Source organism: Callionymus lyra, chromosome 1 (assembly GCF_982586985.1).
Source record: "Callionymus lyra chromosome 1, fCalLyr1.hap1.1, whole genome shotgun sequence".
Lineage (NCBI taxonomy): Eukaryota > Metazoa > Chordata > Actinopteri > Syngnathiformes > Callionymidae > Callionymus > Callionymus lyra.
In genome coordinates this window covers 48,348,868-48,364,518 of record NC_141818.1, presented here as the reverse complement: position 1 = coordinate 48,364,518, position 15,651 = coordinate 48,348,868, and the positions used below count along the sequence as shown (strand labels likewise).

Sequence of the window (15,651 nt, the reverse complement as noted above, 5' to 3'; positions counted from 1 at the left end):
AGATTGACGGAGATAATGCCGCTGGTGTCCATATCTCTTCTGTGTGATTACTGCACCTGGACTGATGGACTCGTCTTCTCTTCCGTCTTCTCTTCCGTCTCCTTCTCTTCTTCTCTCTCCCTTTTGTTTGATAAACATTATACTCTTCACTCTTTCTAGGAAAATACATCATTATGAACATATACTGACATATATTTAATTTACTGTGTGATAATGAATTGATAATTGACACTGGATTTAATTTTGAGGACGAGAGGATACAGTGATGACTGAGGATGAGAGGATACAGTGGTGACTGAGGATGAGAGGATACAGTGATGACAGCGGATGAGAGGATACAGTGGTGACTGAGGACGAGAGGATACAGTGGTGACTGAGGACGAGAGGATACAGTGGTCACTGAGGACGAGAGGATACAGTGGTGACTGAGGATGAGAGGATACAGCGATGAATAAGGATGAGAGGCTACAGTGATGACTGAGGATGAGAGGATACAGCGATGAATGAGGATGAGAGGATACAGTGATGACTGAGGACAAGAGGATACAGTGATGACTAAGGACGAGAGGATACAGTGATGACTGAGGATGAGAGGATACAGTGGTGACTGAGGATGAGAGGATACAGTGATGACAGCGGATGAGAGGATACAGTGGTGACTGAGGACGAGAGGATACAGTGGTGACTGAGGACGAGAGGATACAGTGGTCACTGAGGACGAGAGGATACAGTGGTGACTGAGGATGAGAGGATACAGCGATGAATAAGGATGAGAGGCTACAGTGATGACTGAGGATGAGAGGATACAGCGATGAATGAGGATGAGAGGATACAGTGATGACTGAGGACAAGAGGATACAGTGATGACTAAGGACGAGAGGATACAGTGATGACTGAGGATGAGAGGATACAGTGATGACTGAGGACAAGAGGATACAGTGATGAATCAGGATGAGAGGATACAGTGATGACTGAGGACAAGAGGATACAGTGACGACTAAGGACGAGAGGATACAGTGATGACTGAGGACGAGAGGATACAGTGATGACTGAGGACAAGAGGATACAGTGATGAATCAGGACGAGAGGATACAGTGATGAATCAGGACGAGAGGATACAGTGATGACTGTGAGTCCAGCAGCTTTTAAAGCTGATGTTTTGACATATTTTGGTTTGAAAACAAATGAAAGTAGTTACGACTTTGTCAAGAGTCATGTGGTCTGTAAATACTACAACACCAGAGTCAAGTACTGGACAATACTACACATATATACTTGTTACTACACTATCACAACACCAGAGTCAAGTACTGGACAATACTACACATATATACTTGTTACTACACTATCACAACACCAGAGTCAAGTATTGGACAATACTACACATATAACTTGTTACTACACTATCACAACACCAGAGTCAAGTACTGGACAATACTACACATATATACTTGTTACTACACTATCACAACACCAGAGTCAAGTACTGGACAATACTACACATATATACTTGTTACTACACTATCACAACACCAGAGTCAAGTACTGGACAATACTACACATATATCCTTGTTACTACACTATCACAACACCAGAGTCAAGTACTGGACAATACTACACATATATACTTGTTATTACACTATCACAACACCAGAGTCAAGTACTGGACAATACTACACATATATATGCTTGTTACTACACTATCACTATATATTACAATATATCGTATTCGTTGACACTGTATTGTAAAACTTTTCAGATATAATAACAAAAGTAACTATAATTATTGCTATTCTTTTACTGTTCATGCAATATCGTGTTAGATTTGCTATAAAGTTGTTCTTCTAGATCTTCTAACGACTTAAATTGTAGCAAATAACTCTCAGAGACCAACGATCTATCAAGACAAAGGACAAAAACATTTTGCTTTCACCATTTTCTCCAGTTTCCTACTTCTTTTATCAAAACAAAACCTCTTTTCTCTACAAATTTGGCTTAATGTACAATAGCAGCATGGAAATGGAACATAACACCAAAAACGTTTCACCTTCAATTTGCTAAAACTTCTAACATATATTTATAAAACTTAAATCTTGAACTAATACAAGTTTTTTCTATAAAATCCTGATTTCTCGGATCCATACTTTTTGCGTGTTTACAAACCAACTTGATGAACCACAGCTCAGTAACTTTTTAACTCAAGGGCAACATAAATATTTAACTGAACGTACCATGTACTGCACTCTAATTATAAAGTACCTTGAAGTTTTAATCTACTCGGCAACTGAGGAATAAACATTATCAAAGATCAGAGATTCAAACCTCTGGAGCTCAACTGTCGGCTGATGAAAATTGTTTGATTATAGTTGAAAATTGTTTGATTAAAGTTGAAAATTGTTTGATTATAGTTGAAAATTGTTTGATTATAGTTGAAAATTGTTTGATTTTAGTTTAAATTGTTTGATTATAGTTGAAAATTGTTTGATTCTAGTTGAAAATTGTTTGATTCTAGTTGAAAATTGTTTGATTATAGTTGAAAATTGTTTGATTATAGTTGAAAATTGTTTGATTATAGTTGAAAATTGTTGGATTATAGTTGAAAATTGTTTGATTATAGTTGAAAATTGTTTGATTATATTTGAAAATTGTTTGATTATAGTTGAAAATTGTTGGATTATAGTTGAAAATTGTTTGATTTTAGTTGAAATTGTTTGATTATAGTTGAAATTGTTTGATTATATTTGAAAATTGTTTGATTTTAGTTGAAATTGTTTGATTATAGTTGAAAATTGTTTGATTATATTTGAAAATTGTTTGATTTTAGTTGAAATTGTTTGATTATAGTTGAAAATTGTTTGATTTTAGTTGAAATTGTTTGATTATAGTTGAAAATTGTTTGATTATATTTGAAAATTGTTTGATTTTAGTTGAAATTGTTTGATTATAGTTGAAAATTGTTTGATTTTAGTTGAAATTGTTTGATTATAGTTGAAAATTGTTTGATTACAGTTGAAAATTGTTTTGTTCAGAAATGTGTGGACTATCATTAAAGTAGTAACTTCTCGTCCAGATGACTCAGGAGCAGTACGTCATGTCCTCTCAGCCCACGTCGCTCCACCAACGGGGCGAGTCCATCTGCGGCTCACAGGTCTACCAGGCGGTCGGAATCTACGGCTGGAGGAAGAGATGCTTGTACTTCTTCATACTCCTTCTCCTGGTCACCATGATCGTCAACCTGGCTCTGACCATCTGGATCCTCAAGGTCATGAACTTCACGCCGGTGAGTCGCCCAGTTTTTTTTTTATTTGAGGAGATGTTGTTGTCTAAAAGTTTGTATGTTTCGAACGGTTCAACTGAGAGAGACTTTACACTCAAAAGATTCAATTTAATTGGTGCATCGGTTGAACTTCTGGGACTCGCTGAGGTTCACGTTGTGGAGAAAGAAAAGGGAATTCAAGTGTCTTTGAACATGACTTCGTTGTTTGTAGGATGGACTAGACTCGTTGAAACCTTCACTTACACCAGGACTTTGGAACATAATGTAACTCAGGGGTCCACGACCAGGATTATCAAGTCAGGATTATATTCACGAACCAACGTTCAAGTAAAAATACGAAAAGCATGACCTTCAAGTCCATCAAAACACAACTGAATCAACAAGAACTGTGTTTGCATCTCTGTATGTTTGACCGTATGCTGATGACGGTGTTGTGTATTTGTGTGTCTCCTCACTATTAGACACTTTGTGCTAATGTGTGAGTTTTTGGTTTAAGCATAATGTTTATGGAATCAAGCTCTGAAGTTTTGTTTCTAAATATTTAGTTTTTTAATCATTTTTACTAGTCAAGAGATACATGCTAATGGTATTAAAGATAAACTCCGATATTTTTTCAAAATAAAACACCTTCCAGGCAGTAATTATCAACTGAAAATATGCTATTTTTTTGTATTTTATTTTTAATTATTTGCGGCCCAGTAAAAAAAATCAAGTCAATTTGCATGAAAAGGGTCTTTGTCTTTTGGCGAGTGACAGTTTTGGTCCCGACCAAATGAGAAAACACGGTTCCATCAAGGTTTCCTGATGACAGTCCTGTGTGTGTGATCAATAATATGAAATGGTAGAAAACCTGGTCAGTTTGTGTGGTTGAAAATTCAAGAAGCGAAAGCATCACTAAGTGTCTCTGAACTCGTCACACTGATGATCGGACTCAGTCCTACAGGGACTGAAAACCAAGACACTCGTCTCCGCAAAGGAAACAAAGGCTTCAATTTTCTCTGAAAAAACTATCATTTCGGTTCCGGCTGGTGCTGCGATGATGTGCTGGATATTTCCCCGGAACACTCAGTCCACCTGAGTGCCGATCGAACATCACTCGAATGTCCCGGTTGACCCCGAACTACAGTTGTTGACCCTCTTCACGTCTCCATGGCCACAGCGTTTTCTTCCAGTTCAATAAATGAACCTCGTCTCAAAATAATCTTCGGTCTCTTGAAGATCTGAGGAGATCTGAGGAGATCTTTAAAGGGACAGTTCATCCGACATTCAACTGTCTCTCATTTTCATTGTTCTTTTTAGAGTTATAGACAAAAATGTTTGTTCATTTTCATGTAGCGCTTTGTGCCTGGTATAGAAACTTTACAAATAACCTTCACTTACTTACGTGGCGACTAATTGTTGATTATTTTCACAGTAATCTATTCTTTTTGGAGTTATAGACAAAAATGTTTATTCATTTTAATGTAGCCACTGGAGCTCAGTAGTCTTCGTCCAAAAAGACACTTAAAAACATCCAAACACCTTCATATACTGCTCGTCTGTAACATCCCTCTTGGATTGAAGCCTCGACGAGAAGAATTGTACTGGAAAAAAAAAAGTTTATTTTAAGCTTTTCTACACAGACAGGAAGTAACTCTGGGTTAATTTCGTGGCCGCTTCCAGTTTTATGTCTACACGGGAATCGCTTGCAATATTTACCAGAGGTACTTCCTGTCTGTGTGTGATGTTAGCCTAGTGGCTAGCCTGGATAGATGGATCAACTTTATGAATCCCTCTGGAGATCTCCTTCGGGGAAATTGGTCAGCCTAGCGCTCTCTGCTAAAAACAATCTCAAAATATAGAACTTTTTTCTGGAGCAATTCTTCTCGTCGAGGCTTCAATCCAAGAGGGACGTTACAGGCGAGCAGTATATGGAGGTGTTTGGATGTTTTTAAGTGTCTTTTTGGACGAAGATGAAGACGAAGACAACTGAGCTCCAGTCGCTATAAATAAAATGAACAAACATGTGTGTCTATAACTCTAAAAAGAATAGATTACTCTTAAAATAATGAACATTTGTCGACATGTAAGTAAGTAAGTAAAGGTTTCTTGTAAAGAAGTTTCTAGATCAGGGTCACAAAGCGCTTTAACAAACAAAACACAGTTAAACTTTAACTAAGATCAAGACAGATAAGACAAACACAAGCGTCTCAGAGAATCAGGGAAAAGCTCAAATAAAAGTGTCTTGAGATGTTTCTTGAAGGAGTCAGTAGATCATCAAACACAGATGTTTCTTGAAGGAGTCAGTAGATCATCAAACACAGATGTTTCTTGAAGGAGTCAGTAGATCATCAAACACAGATGTTTCTTGAAGGAGTCAGTAGATCATCAAACACACATGTTTCTTGAAGGAGTCAGTAGATCATCAAACACAGATGTTTCTTGAAGGAGTCAGTAGATCATCAAACACACATGTTTCTTGAAGGAGTCAGTAGATCATCAAACACAGATGTTTCTTGAAGGAGTCAGTAGATCATCAAACACAGAGATGGTTCCAAAGCTTAGGAGCAACAGTCTGGAAGGATGTCTCTCCTCTGGTCCGGAAGTTCAGGAACCATCAGTAGATTCTGATCCACAGACCTCAGAGCCCGAGCTGGGGTGTAAGTCTGGATCAGATCACTGATGGAAGGTCTGACCATGAATAGATCTGAAAGTAAGAACCAGAATTTTAAAATGATCCTGAAAGAAACTGGCAGCCAGTGAAGAGTTTGAAGGAGAAATGTGAGTTCTTCTACTAGAGCAGCCAGTGAAGAGTTTGAAGGAGAAATGTGAGTTCTTCTACTAGAGCAGCCAGTGAAGAGTTTGAAGGAGAAATGTGAGTTCTTCTACTAGAGCGGCTCAGAATTCTGGCTGCAGAGTTTTGTATGAACTGCAGGCGAGACAGAATAAAAAACAGTCCAGTGGAGAAGTCTTGGTCTCTGCTAAAGGTGGACTTGACACTTTTGCGTGAACTGTAACTTTAAGACGAGAGTTTGTATTTGTGGATGAACTTCATACTGTCAACTCAAACCTCTCGGGGAATCATCAGCTGTTGAAGACGAGTATAAAGTTTACATCACTATGAGCTCAAGTCACCGAGTTTGTTTTCCAGGTGCAACACAGGAAGAGGAATTATCATATTTGCCTGCAGGCACTTTGAATAGTGCTATGATAGTATATATGCAAACGAGGAAAGACTATGACCTTTGTCGAAGCTTCAGCGAAACACCTTCAAGTGGTTCACATATGAGAAAACACTGAGGGGGAAGCGGCGGAAACAAGCCCGAGGGAAGAGACTTGATGCATTATATTTATTCCGCAGTTAATGCTTGTGAAAGAAGTTAAAAAAGAAGAAGAGATTTGTGTGTAGCGACGAGGGGAGGCAGCTGGCGCTGGTGAATGAGTGTGCGACTGCATATGGTTGGAGTGTGCGAACATGCTCACTCAGCAGCTCCTCCTGTTGACTGCCACCATGATGGAGACACTCTCGGGGTCGCACTCGTCACACTCGCCCACTCAGGCTGTTCCCCCGATTGAACTGGAACTAACTTTGTAAAACAGCATTTGGCGAAACACACAACTTTCATGCGACGGTTGTTGTGAGTCAGATATTGTGTTAGGGTTGCAAACCGCTGGTGTTCCAGGACCCCAGGACCCTAACACCCCAACTATACTCACAATCACACGATTATTAACACATTTTTGAAATGATAAAGTATTTTCTTGACTCAGTTTGTTGCAAGTTTTGTCCATTAAAGTGCTCAAAGTATTCTGTTTTCGGTTAGTTCTGGTTGGGACGTTACAGACACCTGAAACCGGTGAGCATCGGACCTAAAAAAGCTAAATGGATGTTGCTGCTTAATTTGAAATATAAACAATAAACACTTATTTACTGACATGATATTTAAAAAAAAGAACTGTTAAACTAGAAACAAATTGGAATTTGAGCAATCTTTTTTTTTCACAATAAATGCCTAAATAAATATAATAGTTTCTTTAATCCATCCATCCATCCATCCATCCATCCATCCATCCATCCATCCATCCATCCATCTATTTATCCATCCATCTAAGTGGTCTTAAAAGACCAAAAGTAAAGATCCCCTCAGATACTTTGGTCTATGCTCTTTGCACTTTGTTGTTTTTATTTACACTTTGTTCTTGTTATTGTTTTTATGAAATGATCGTCTGCTGTGAACTGGAAACAAAATGACTGAAAGGAGATCTCCAGAGAGATTAACAAAGTCTATCTGTCTATCTGAGTGTTCTAAAAATACCAACAAGTAAACATCCCTCTTAAGATCTTTGTGTTTTTCTCCTTTGATCCACGATCTATACAAACTGATCCAACAGATGGAAAAACCAAAGCAGGTTTCAGGCTGGATTTCAGTTTCTGTTCAATATTTCCTCATCTCTGACCAAACACGATATATTAAACCTGTATGTAATTTAAAGTAAACTGATCTAAAGACCAGATATTTCCAAATCCAAAGACAAAAACACGAAACATCCAAGTATCTGTCAGTTAGACTTGAACCACATTATTTTTTGGTATTTTATCAAAGAAACTTTAAACTAGGATCATTAAAAAAAAAGCCCTCAACATGTGCGTAATACAAGGCTTTTGTACTAAACAACAATAGAATAAATCAGAAACAAAAGTGCCAGAAATTCAATCAACAATTCTCCAGAAAGTAAAACTTCACTCCCTCACTGGTGTCGGCGAGCGTCAGCTGGACGGTGATGAGACGCCATAAAGCTGGTCTGGCCAGCGATGCGCTCTCATCATCGAGACAGCAGAGCCATAAGAAAAACATTTAGCCTCCTTTACAGTCTGGAACACCCCGGCGTCGGAGCCCTCGGTGCCCTCAGACGGTCCCTCGCCGTGGATCCACATCCGTCTTCCCGAGGCCAGCGAGTGAGACTGCGGAGCTTGTAAAACTGCCCTATAGTTGTGTTTGGGCTTAAGAGCCATAGACCTGTTAATTAAAGCAGAAAAGTCCATTTGTAGTTATTACCTCGGGGACTATATAGAAGACAGAGTTGGCAGCTGAAAGTGACGCAGCAGTAACACTGCAGAGCTCGTTCTTCGTCGACCACGATCTCAGCATTTTTACTTTTGAGCTCATGATACGAGTCAAAATCTGAGAGATCGATGGACGGTTTTCATCGTTTCAAACTGTGAGTGAATGACTTGAATGTTGGAGTCGCATCTAAATAAGAAGTTTTTAACCATCAATCAACTTCATTTTTTCATCACTTTCTGTCCTTTGTGTTCTTGCTTCATCCAAGATTCACAGATATTCAAACTCTGGACACTTTTCTTAAATCTGAGCAAGAGATTCCAACAGCACCGGAATCTAGGGGTTTAAGAAAATATTGATATAACGATACATCGCAATATTTTTTATCCCCCCGAGTCGTGTATCGTGTCGATATTATTGTTTCTTTTGTACCTTTAAAATAACATTGTATTTTAATTCAAAGTTATTTTATGGTTCATGTTTCAATACTGTGTGTATTTACAAATTACACTTAAATATTCACGTTGTTTATTTATTTGCATGCTGAAATTAAACCTCCCGCCACTAGTTGGCAACATTCGTCATTTCCTCTGTGCCGAAAACAGAGAAATTTCAGCAATGAGTGAAAAAGAAAGGAAAGACGAGCAGCTTTTAAAGTTGATGTTTGGATTCATTTTTAAAATAAAGTTTAAAGTTAAATTAAACTCTGACAGATACTGGATATTACATGTTAATGCACTTCATTGTTAATGTAAGTTTACGTTTGTTGTTCATATTTTGAGAAGCACTTTGTTACAAACACTTTGATTAGAGAAAGTATTTGATCATTTATTTGTTGTTAAAGACAGAAAAGTGTTGTTTCTTTAAAAGAAACAATATATTGTTTACAGTTTCGTAACATATGGTAATATATCGTATGAACTCATTCCTGATAGTACACAGCCCTACATGCAAGGAACATGACTGTAAGTAGATTTATGAATGTACTTGCTAAAGTATCCGGAGTTGACCGGGGGATTTTTACAACATACAAAACTGAAAAATCGTAAAAATGTTGTGGAAGCTGCTGAGAAATAACAGAAGGACAAGAACGCTTGTGTCTTTTAAATCTTTCTTGAAATGACAAGAAGACACTGAAACTATTTGGAGTAATAATAAGGTGAACAAGGGTTTTTTTGGTGGACAAATAAAGCCAAAAAGTAAAAATCATTAATAGTTCAGACACAGATCTGATCCTGGAGGTCGTTTTCTCACTGATCGTATCCTTAAGATCTGAACTAATAGTTCAACCTCACCTAAAATGATCATTCAAAGCAAGAGCGACACTACTTCTGTACTAACGCTTCATTTTTTGAGTGCACAAGTGTGGCCTGAGCAGCAGTGTGCAAAAATGTAGTGCGCAATGAGCACTCAAATGGTGCACTCAAACTTGAGTGTGGATCGATGGACACTATCCACCCTCAACGTCCTCCGTCTTAGTGACGTAGATGAAGCTAAACTGAAGCTAAACTGAAGCTAAACTGAAGCTAAAATGAAGCTAAACTGAAGTTAAACTGAAGCTAAAATGAAGCTAAACTGAAGTTAAACTGAAGCTAAACCAAAGCTAAACTGAAGCTAAACTGCAGCTAAAATGGAGCTAAACTGAAGCTAAACTGAAGCTAAACTGCAGCTAAAATGGAGCTAAACTGAAGCTAAACTGAAGCTAAACTGAAGCTAAAATGGAGCTAAACTGAACCTAAACTGAACCTAAACTGAACCTAAACTGAAGCTAAACTGAAGCTACGACACTGACGTCTTCGGAGCAGGTCCAGACGTAAATGTCTTGAGAAAACACTAATCTTACCACAAAACAACACAACAACAGTATTAACACAACGAAACGCAACTTAATAACTCGATTCTATTGGAGAAAAGTTCCGGTGATAGTGTTTCAACGACTGGTTACGATCAGTGTTAAAAAGTAGTAGAAGAAGAAGCTGTCGAGTCATCGTCCAAAAGTAAGTGCTGCGCAAGTAAGTGTACTGTAAAGCAGTGCACTTAGAGAAGTGCGCAATTTGAGACGGCATGGCTGTGTCTCAAATCATATACTTGCGTAATTAAACGTAGTATTTTTAGTGCATAAGTGCGTCTCAATTCTTAGTGTGTCAAAGGTAGTGCTCCATACACACTAAATTGACTCTAAAACGCACACAAAACTGAGTATGAATCGATGGACACTTTCTAAAAATACTAAGTTAAAGTACTCAAGTATGTGATCTGAGACATCGTGTTTCATGAAACCTCATCGACTCACAACCATCAATGTCGTGAAGAGCTTCGATCGTCTAACCTTACATTATAAATATAAAGACTTGTCGACGACGTGTTCAACCCTCAGGACCTGAATGTGTCGCATCAACATTCTGAAAGTGTAACCGTCACTTTAAGAGAGTGGACTCGTTGACCCCGAAGCCTTTGTGTAACTGCAGCGGCGCCAGCGTCATTTAATTAGTTCCACTCGTTGACCCTGATGCTCGTCCAGGCCATGGAAGCTCCAGCTGGAAAAAAAGATGAATCATAAGTTAAACAGCAATTAAAGTAAAAGCTTGTTTTGGCCCGAAAGTAAAAAACTCACTCGAGGTCACAGATGCAACGTCCTTCCATTTGTTGGAAACATTGAGCTCACATGATGATGCATCTTCGCGGCTAAAGGAACATTTGAACCGTGAAGATCGAGAAGTCTCGTGATGTTTGCGACGACAACTGTGTGTAACTTTTTATTCTAAACAGCAACTTTTACACCTATAAGTCCACTGATTTTACTGTCTTAACTACGAGAAAATGTTATTAAAGTTAATGTGTGGAGCAGAATCCTTATTCTGTAAAGGTACGTGTGTGTGTGTGTGTGTGTGTGTGTGTGTGTGTGTGTGTGTGTGTGTGTGTGTGTGTGTGTGTGCATCTGAGGGTGAGAAGATAAAAAACATGCTACAGACGACGATCTTCTCTCCCAAACCTGCTGTCCTTAGCACCTCGTCTTGACCAGACACTCATTATAGATCGTCACACCTGCGCTGAGAAGTTTATGGCTCTCTTGCACGCACACACACCTGAGTGTACACACAGACACACACACACACACACACACACACACCTGCACACACACAAACACACCATCATAGACACACACTCACATGTCCGGCAGCAGTGCTGACCTCAGGTAACGCCTGAGTCGACTATGAAATACTACTGCTGACCCACACCTACACACACATACACACACCTACACACACGCACACACAAAGACACCATCATAGACACACACTCACATGTCCGGCAGCAATTCTGACCTCAGGTCATGCCTGAGTCAACTATGAAATTCTGCTGCTGACCCACACCTACACACACACCTACACACACCTACACACACACACCTACACACAAACCTCACACACACACATACACATACGTACACACACACCTACACACACACACACTCACACAGGAAGACACCATCCTAGACACACACTCACATGTCCGGCAGCAGTTCTGACCTCAGGTCATGCCTGAGTCAACTATGAAATGCTGATGCTGACCCACACCTACACACACATACACACACATCTACACACACACCTACACACACACCTACACACACCTACACACACACACACGCACACACACACACAAAGACACCATCAAAGACACACACTCTAGTGTCCGGCAGCAGTGCTGACCTCAGGTCATGCCTGAGTCAACTATGAAATGCTGCTGCTGACCCACACCTACACACACATACACACACCTACACACACACTTACCTACACACACACCTACACACACACCGACACACACATACCAAAGCAGTTAATGTGACAAATGCATCTGCATGAAGCTGCTGACACTCCTGACGTCAAAGGCTTGAACGGTCAATCTCTCAACACACAAATCAACCTCACGACACATGTTGTGTAGTTCAGTTGTGTAGTGATCTTTACATTCAAATATATTGTTTTACTTCAACTACTACTGACACATGTTTTTGATGAAAACATTTTTTTGCTCCGACCTTTTCTCGATAACAATAATAACAATTATGGAAAAAAAATTATCTGAAAAACTACAAAAAAAGGAGAAAAATTAAAGATATTTAGTTTTTCTGGTATTTTTCATTCTTAAAGGAAGATGATATAAAAAACCTTGAGGTGAACATGATCTAAATCTTTTCTACAATGATGCCAAAGTTGGATCAGAAATAAAAAATAGTTCCCGCTGCTGCCTTTCTGTGTGGACTTGTGTATGTTTGTCCGTGTCTTTGCGTGACTCCGGTTTCCTCCCACAGAATAGGATTCAAACTGTTCAGTGTGTCCTCCGCCTCTCGCACTACGTAGCTCGGACAGACTCAAGCTTTATTCAAATTCTTCATAGTAATCAATTCCAATTAACATTTACATGAATAAATATTTGGATTTTCGACAAAATACAACGTGATATTTTAATTTGAGTCAAAACTAATCATAGAAATGCTGTTGCAGTTCATTCTTCAGATTCAATTGAGTTCATCTCTGGTGTCAATTATGTCAGAATATAAATAATGTCTAAACAAAAAGAAGAAAAAAAAAAGATTAAGCATATTGTTTATGTTTATTTATTCTTGGAAATAATGTCTGTCTACACAAAGAGTAAGAAGCTCAGGGAGCGGACGTCTGCTACTGCAGCCTCAACACAATACGATCTAAAATAACCTGGTTAGAAGAAGAATGTTTAGTACATAGTCTAGTGTAACACAAGTTAGTGACGCCATGGAAGTTAATGCCAATATTATCAATAGTATTTTCCGCACTATAAGGCGCACTTAAAAGCCATTAAATTTCTCAAAAAACGACAGTGCACTTTATAATCCAGAGCGCCTTATATATGAACATTACCTGGTGGGTGACTTGTTTACAAACACTTTCATGACTCTGAGCCGACACGCCGTGGGGGGATTACATCATTATTGCGTCATCACAGGATGGGATTCAACATGTCATACACGTGCGCTCTAGCCGTCATACACACGCTCAACTTCACTGCTGCTCAACATTTATCTTCTCACAACACCAGTCTCACGCGCTGCTGCTTGAAGCCTTTTAAACATCATTTGAACATCGTTACCATGGGAGTGAACACAGTTGTCAGAACGCTTAATAAAGTTGGACTTTATCTGTTTTGTTGACGTTCCCTTTAGCACAGCTTTATCTAGTGGATGATAACACAACCCCAGTCAAACGTATCTTTTATTCTATGCGCCTTATAATCCGGTGCAAACTATTTATGAAAACACTTCTAAAATAGGATATTCATTGAAGGTGCGCCTTATAATCCAGTGCGTCTAATAGTGCGGAAAATACGGTAATTCATTTGTGAAATATTAATTCACCACATCGTGTCTGCGACTCCTTCATAGTTCCTTTTCGTTCCCCCTGAATAACAAAGTCATTCTTAAGGCACGAGAGATAAAACTGATAAAGATTTGTTATCCAAGAGAAAAATAACGTCCCTCAAGGTCCCGCCCGTCGAGCATGCGGCGTGCGACTCTCAAATATGAATCAGTCAGCGCTTTACTCCAATTATATCCTGTGGCAACATGTCAAACAATGATGAAGCAGCAACAGGCGCAGACCTGAGTCTCTCCTGGCACAGCATGTGTCGCTCGTTCGGCGCAGCGTGAGCGAAAGACGAGCTTCCGTTCAGTGCAGGTGAGTCGTTAGCGTGTGTTTGTGTCAGCGCTTTTTATGCTTCTTATCATCCGTGCGCCAACGATAACGAATCCACGCTCTCGTGATGGAGCTCCAGTGAACGTTTGGACCAACATGTGTCTGCTGGTGCCTTCAGGGACCTGCTCCAGAGATTTACTTTTATGCTGACATCATCAGAAAAAATCCCCGCCAATGTTGAGCACCTGAGAATATGTTTTGCACGTAAGTGACAGTTTAATGTCATTTTTACTCCAGCGAAAAATAAAGTGCTTTGAACAAACAAAAATCTCTTTTACGTTCAATAAATCTCACTTTGCGCAGCTTTGCGACTGCTGTACGAGTGTCGTCTTTTCTTTTTACGATCAACTTTCACACAGAGCTTCATTCGTGCCGATGAGTCAACCAATCACAGAGACCAGAGAAAGCTTGTCTCTGATTGGCTGTTTGGTTTCATGAACAACAGGCAGAAGAAAACAAACTATTGTTCATTCGACATTTTTACTTTTTCTTGCTGAAGTGAGTGCTTTAATGTTCAGAGACACTTGAATGCACGTTGTTGCGCTGCAGTGTAGAAGTTGAACGATCGTAAAAAGAAAAGATGGAGTCGATCACTCGTACAGCAGTCGCAAAGCTGCGCAAAGTGAGATTTATGGAACGTAAAATAGATTTTTGTTTGTTCAAACCACTTTATTTTTTGCTGGAGTCAAAATGACATCAAACTGTCACTTACGTGCAAAACATATTCTAATGGCTCAACATTTCTAACTGCGCGCTCGAAAAATAGACACAAATAAAAGTCGATACAATGGAGCTTTAGAAAAAAATGTCTTTATTTCACGCTGGTTCGTAGCAGACGTTTAAACGCTAGGAAGTGTTACAAACAGGAAGTGCTCATGATATTTCCCCGCAGTACTTTTGGATGTACTTCCTGTTAATATCGCTTTCTACTGTTTAAACCTTTGCCACAAACCAGCGTCAAATAAAGACTAGTTTTAAGAGGGACTTTACAGACGGGCAGTTTTTGGACAAGTGTCTTTTTGGAGGAAGTTTGTCCCCCCAAATAATAATGTATTACTTATTCAGACAAACATTTAGTTTTGTTTAGGTTTTTTATGTTGTTATTGGGGCGCGCGGTGGTTAGCGTTGTCGCCTCACAGCAAGAAGGTTGCTGGTTCGCTTCCAGGCCAAACATCTTGTGACCTTTCTGTGTGGAGTTTGTATGTTGCATGGGTTTACTTCGGGCACTCCGGTTTCCTCCCAAAGTCCAAAAACATACAGAGGTTGACTGAGAACTTGGGAAAATGTTATGCATGAGTGTGTGTGTGAATGGTTGTGTGTCTTTGTGTGCCCTGCAACAGACTGGCCTCCTGTCCAGGGTGTCCCCTGCCTCTAACCCAATCAAACTGGGATAGACTCCAGCCCCCCCGCGACCCCCATAAAGGGATAAAGAAAATGAATGAATGGATGTCGTATTTGGTTTGTTGAATTAAGAAAAACATGAAAATTCCTTTCAATGAGAAAAACACTTTATCGTGTTCATGTTAATAAACAAGAGACTGAACTCAACAACAACAATAAGAGGTTGTCGTACCTTAATCTAGTTAACCAAGCAACG

General features: G+C 39.3%; 1 protein-coding gene across 1 annotated transcript in view; it reads left to right on the top strand.

The window, feature by feature from the left end:
- The window catches only part of LOC148089985 (zeta-sarcoglycan-like), a 311,638-nt gene that overhangs the window by 211,476 nt on the left and 84,511 nt on the right, over nucleotides 1-15,651 (top strand). Inside the window, exon 3 of the mRNA XM_087811269.1 lies at nucleotides 3,071-3,280. Coding sequence (XP_087667395.1) covers nucleotides 3,071-3,280 — 210 coding nt within the window. The remainder of the gene's footprint in view (nucleotides 1-3,070; nucleotides 3,281-15,651) is intronic.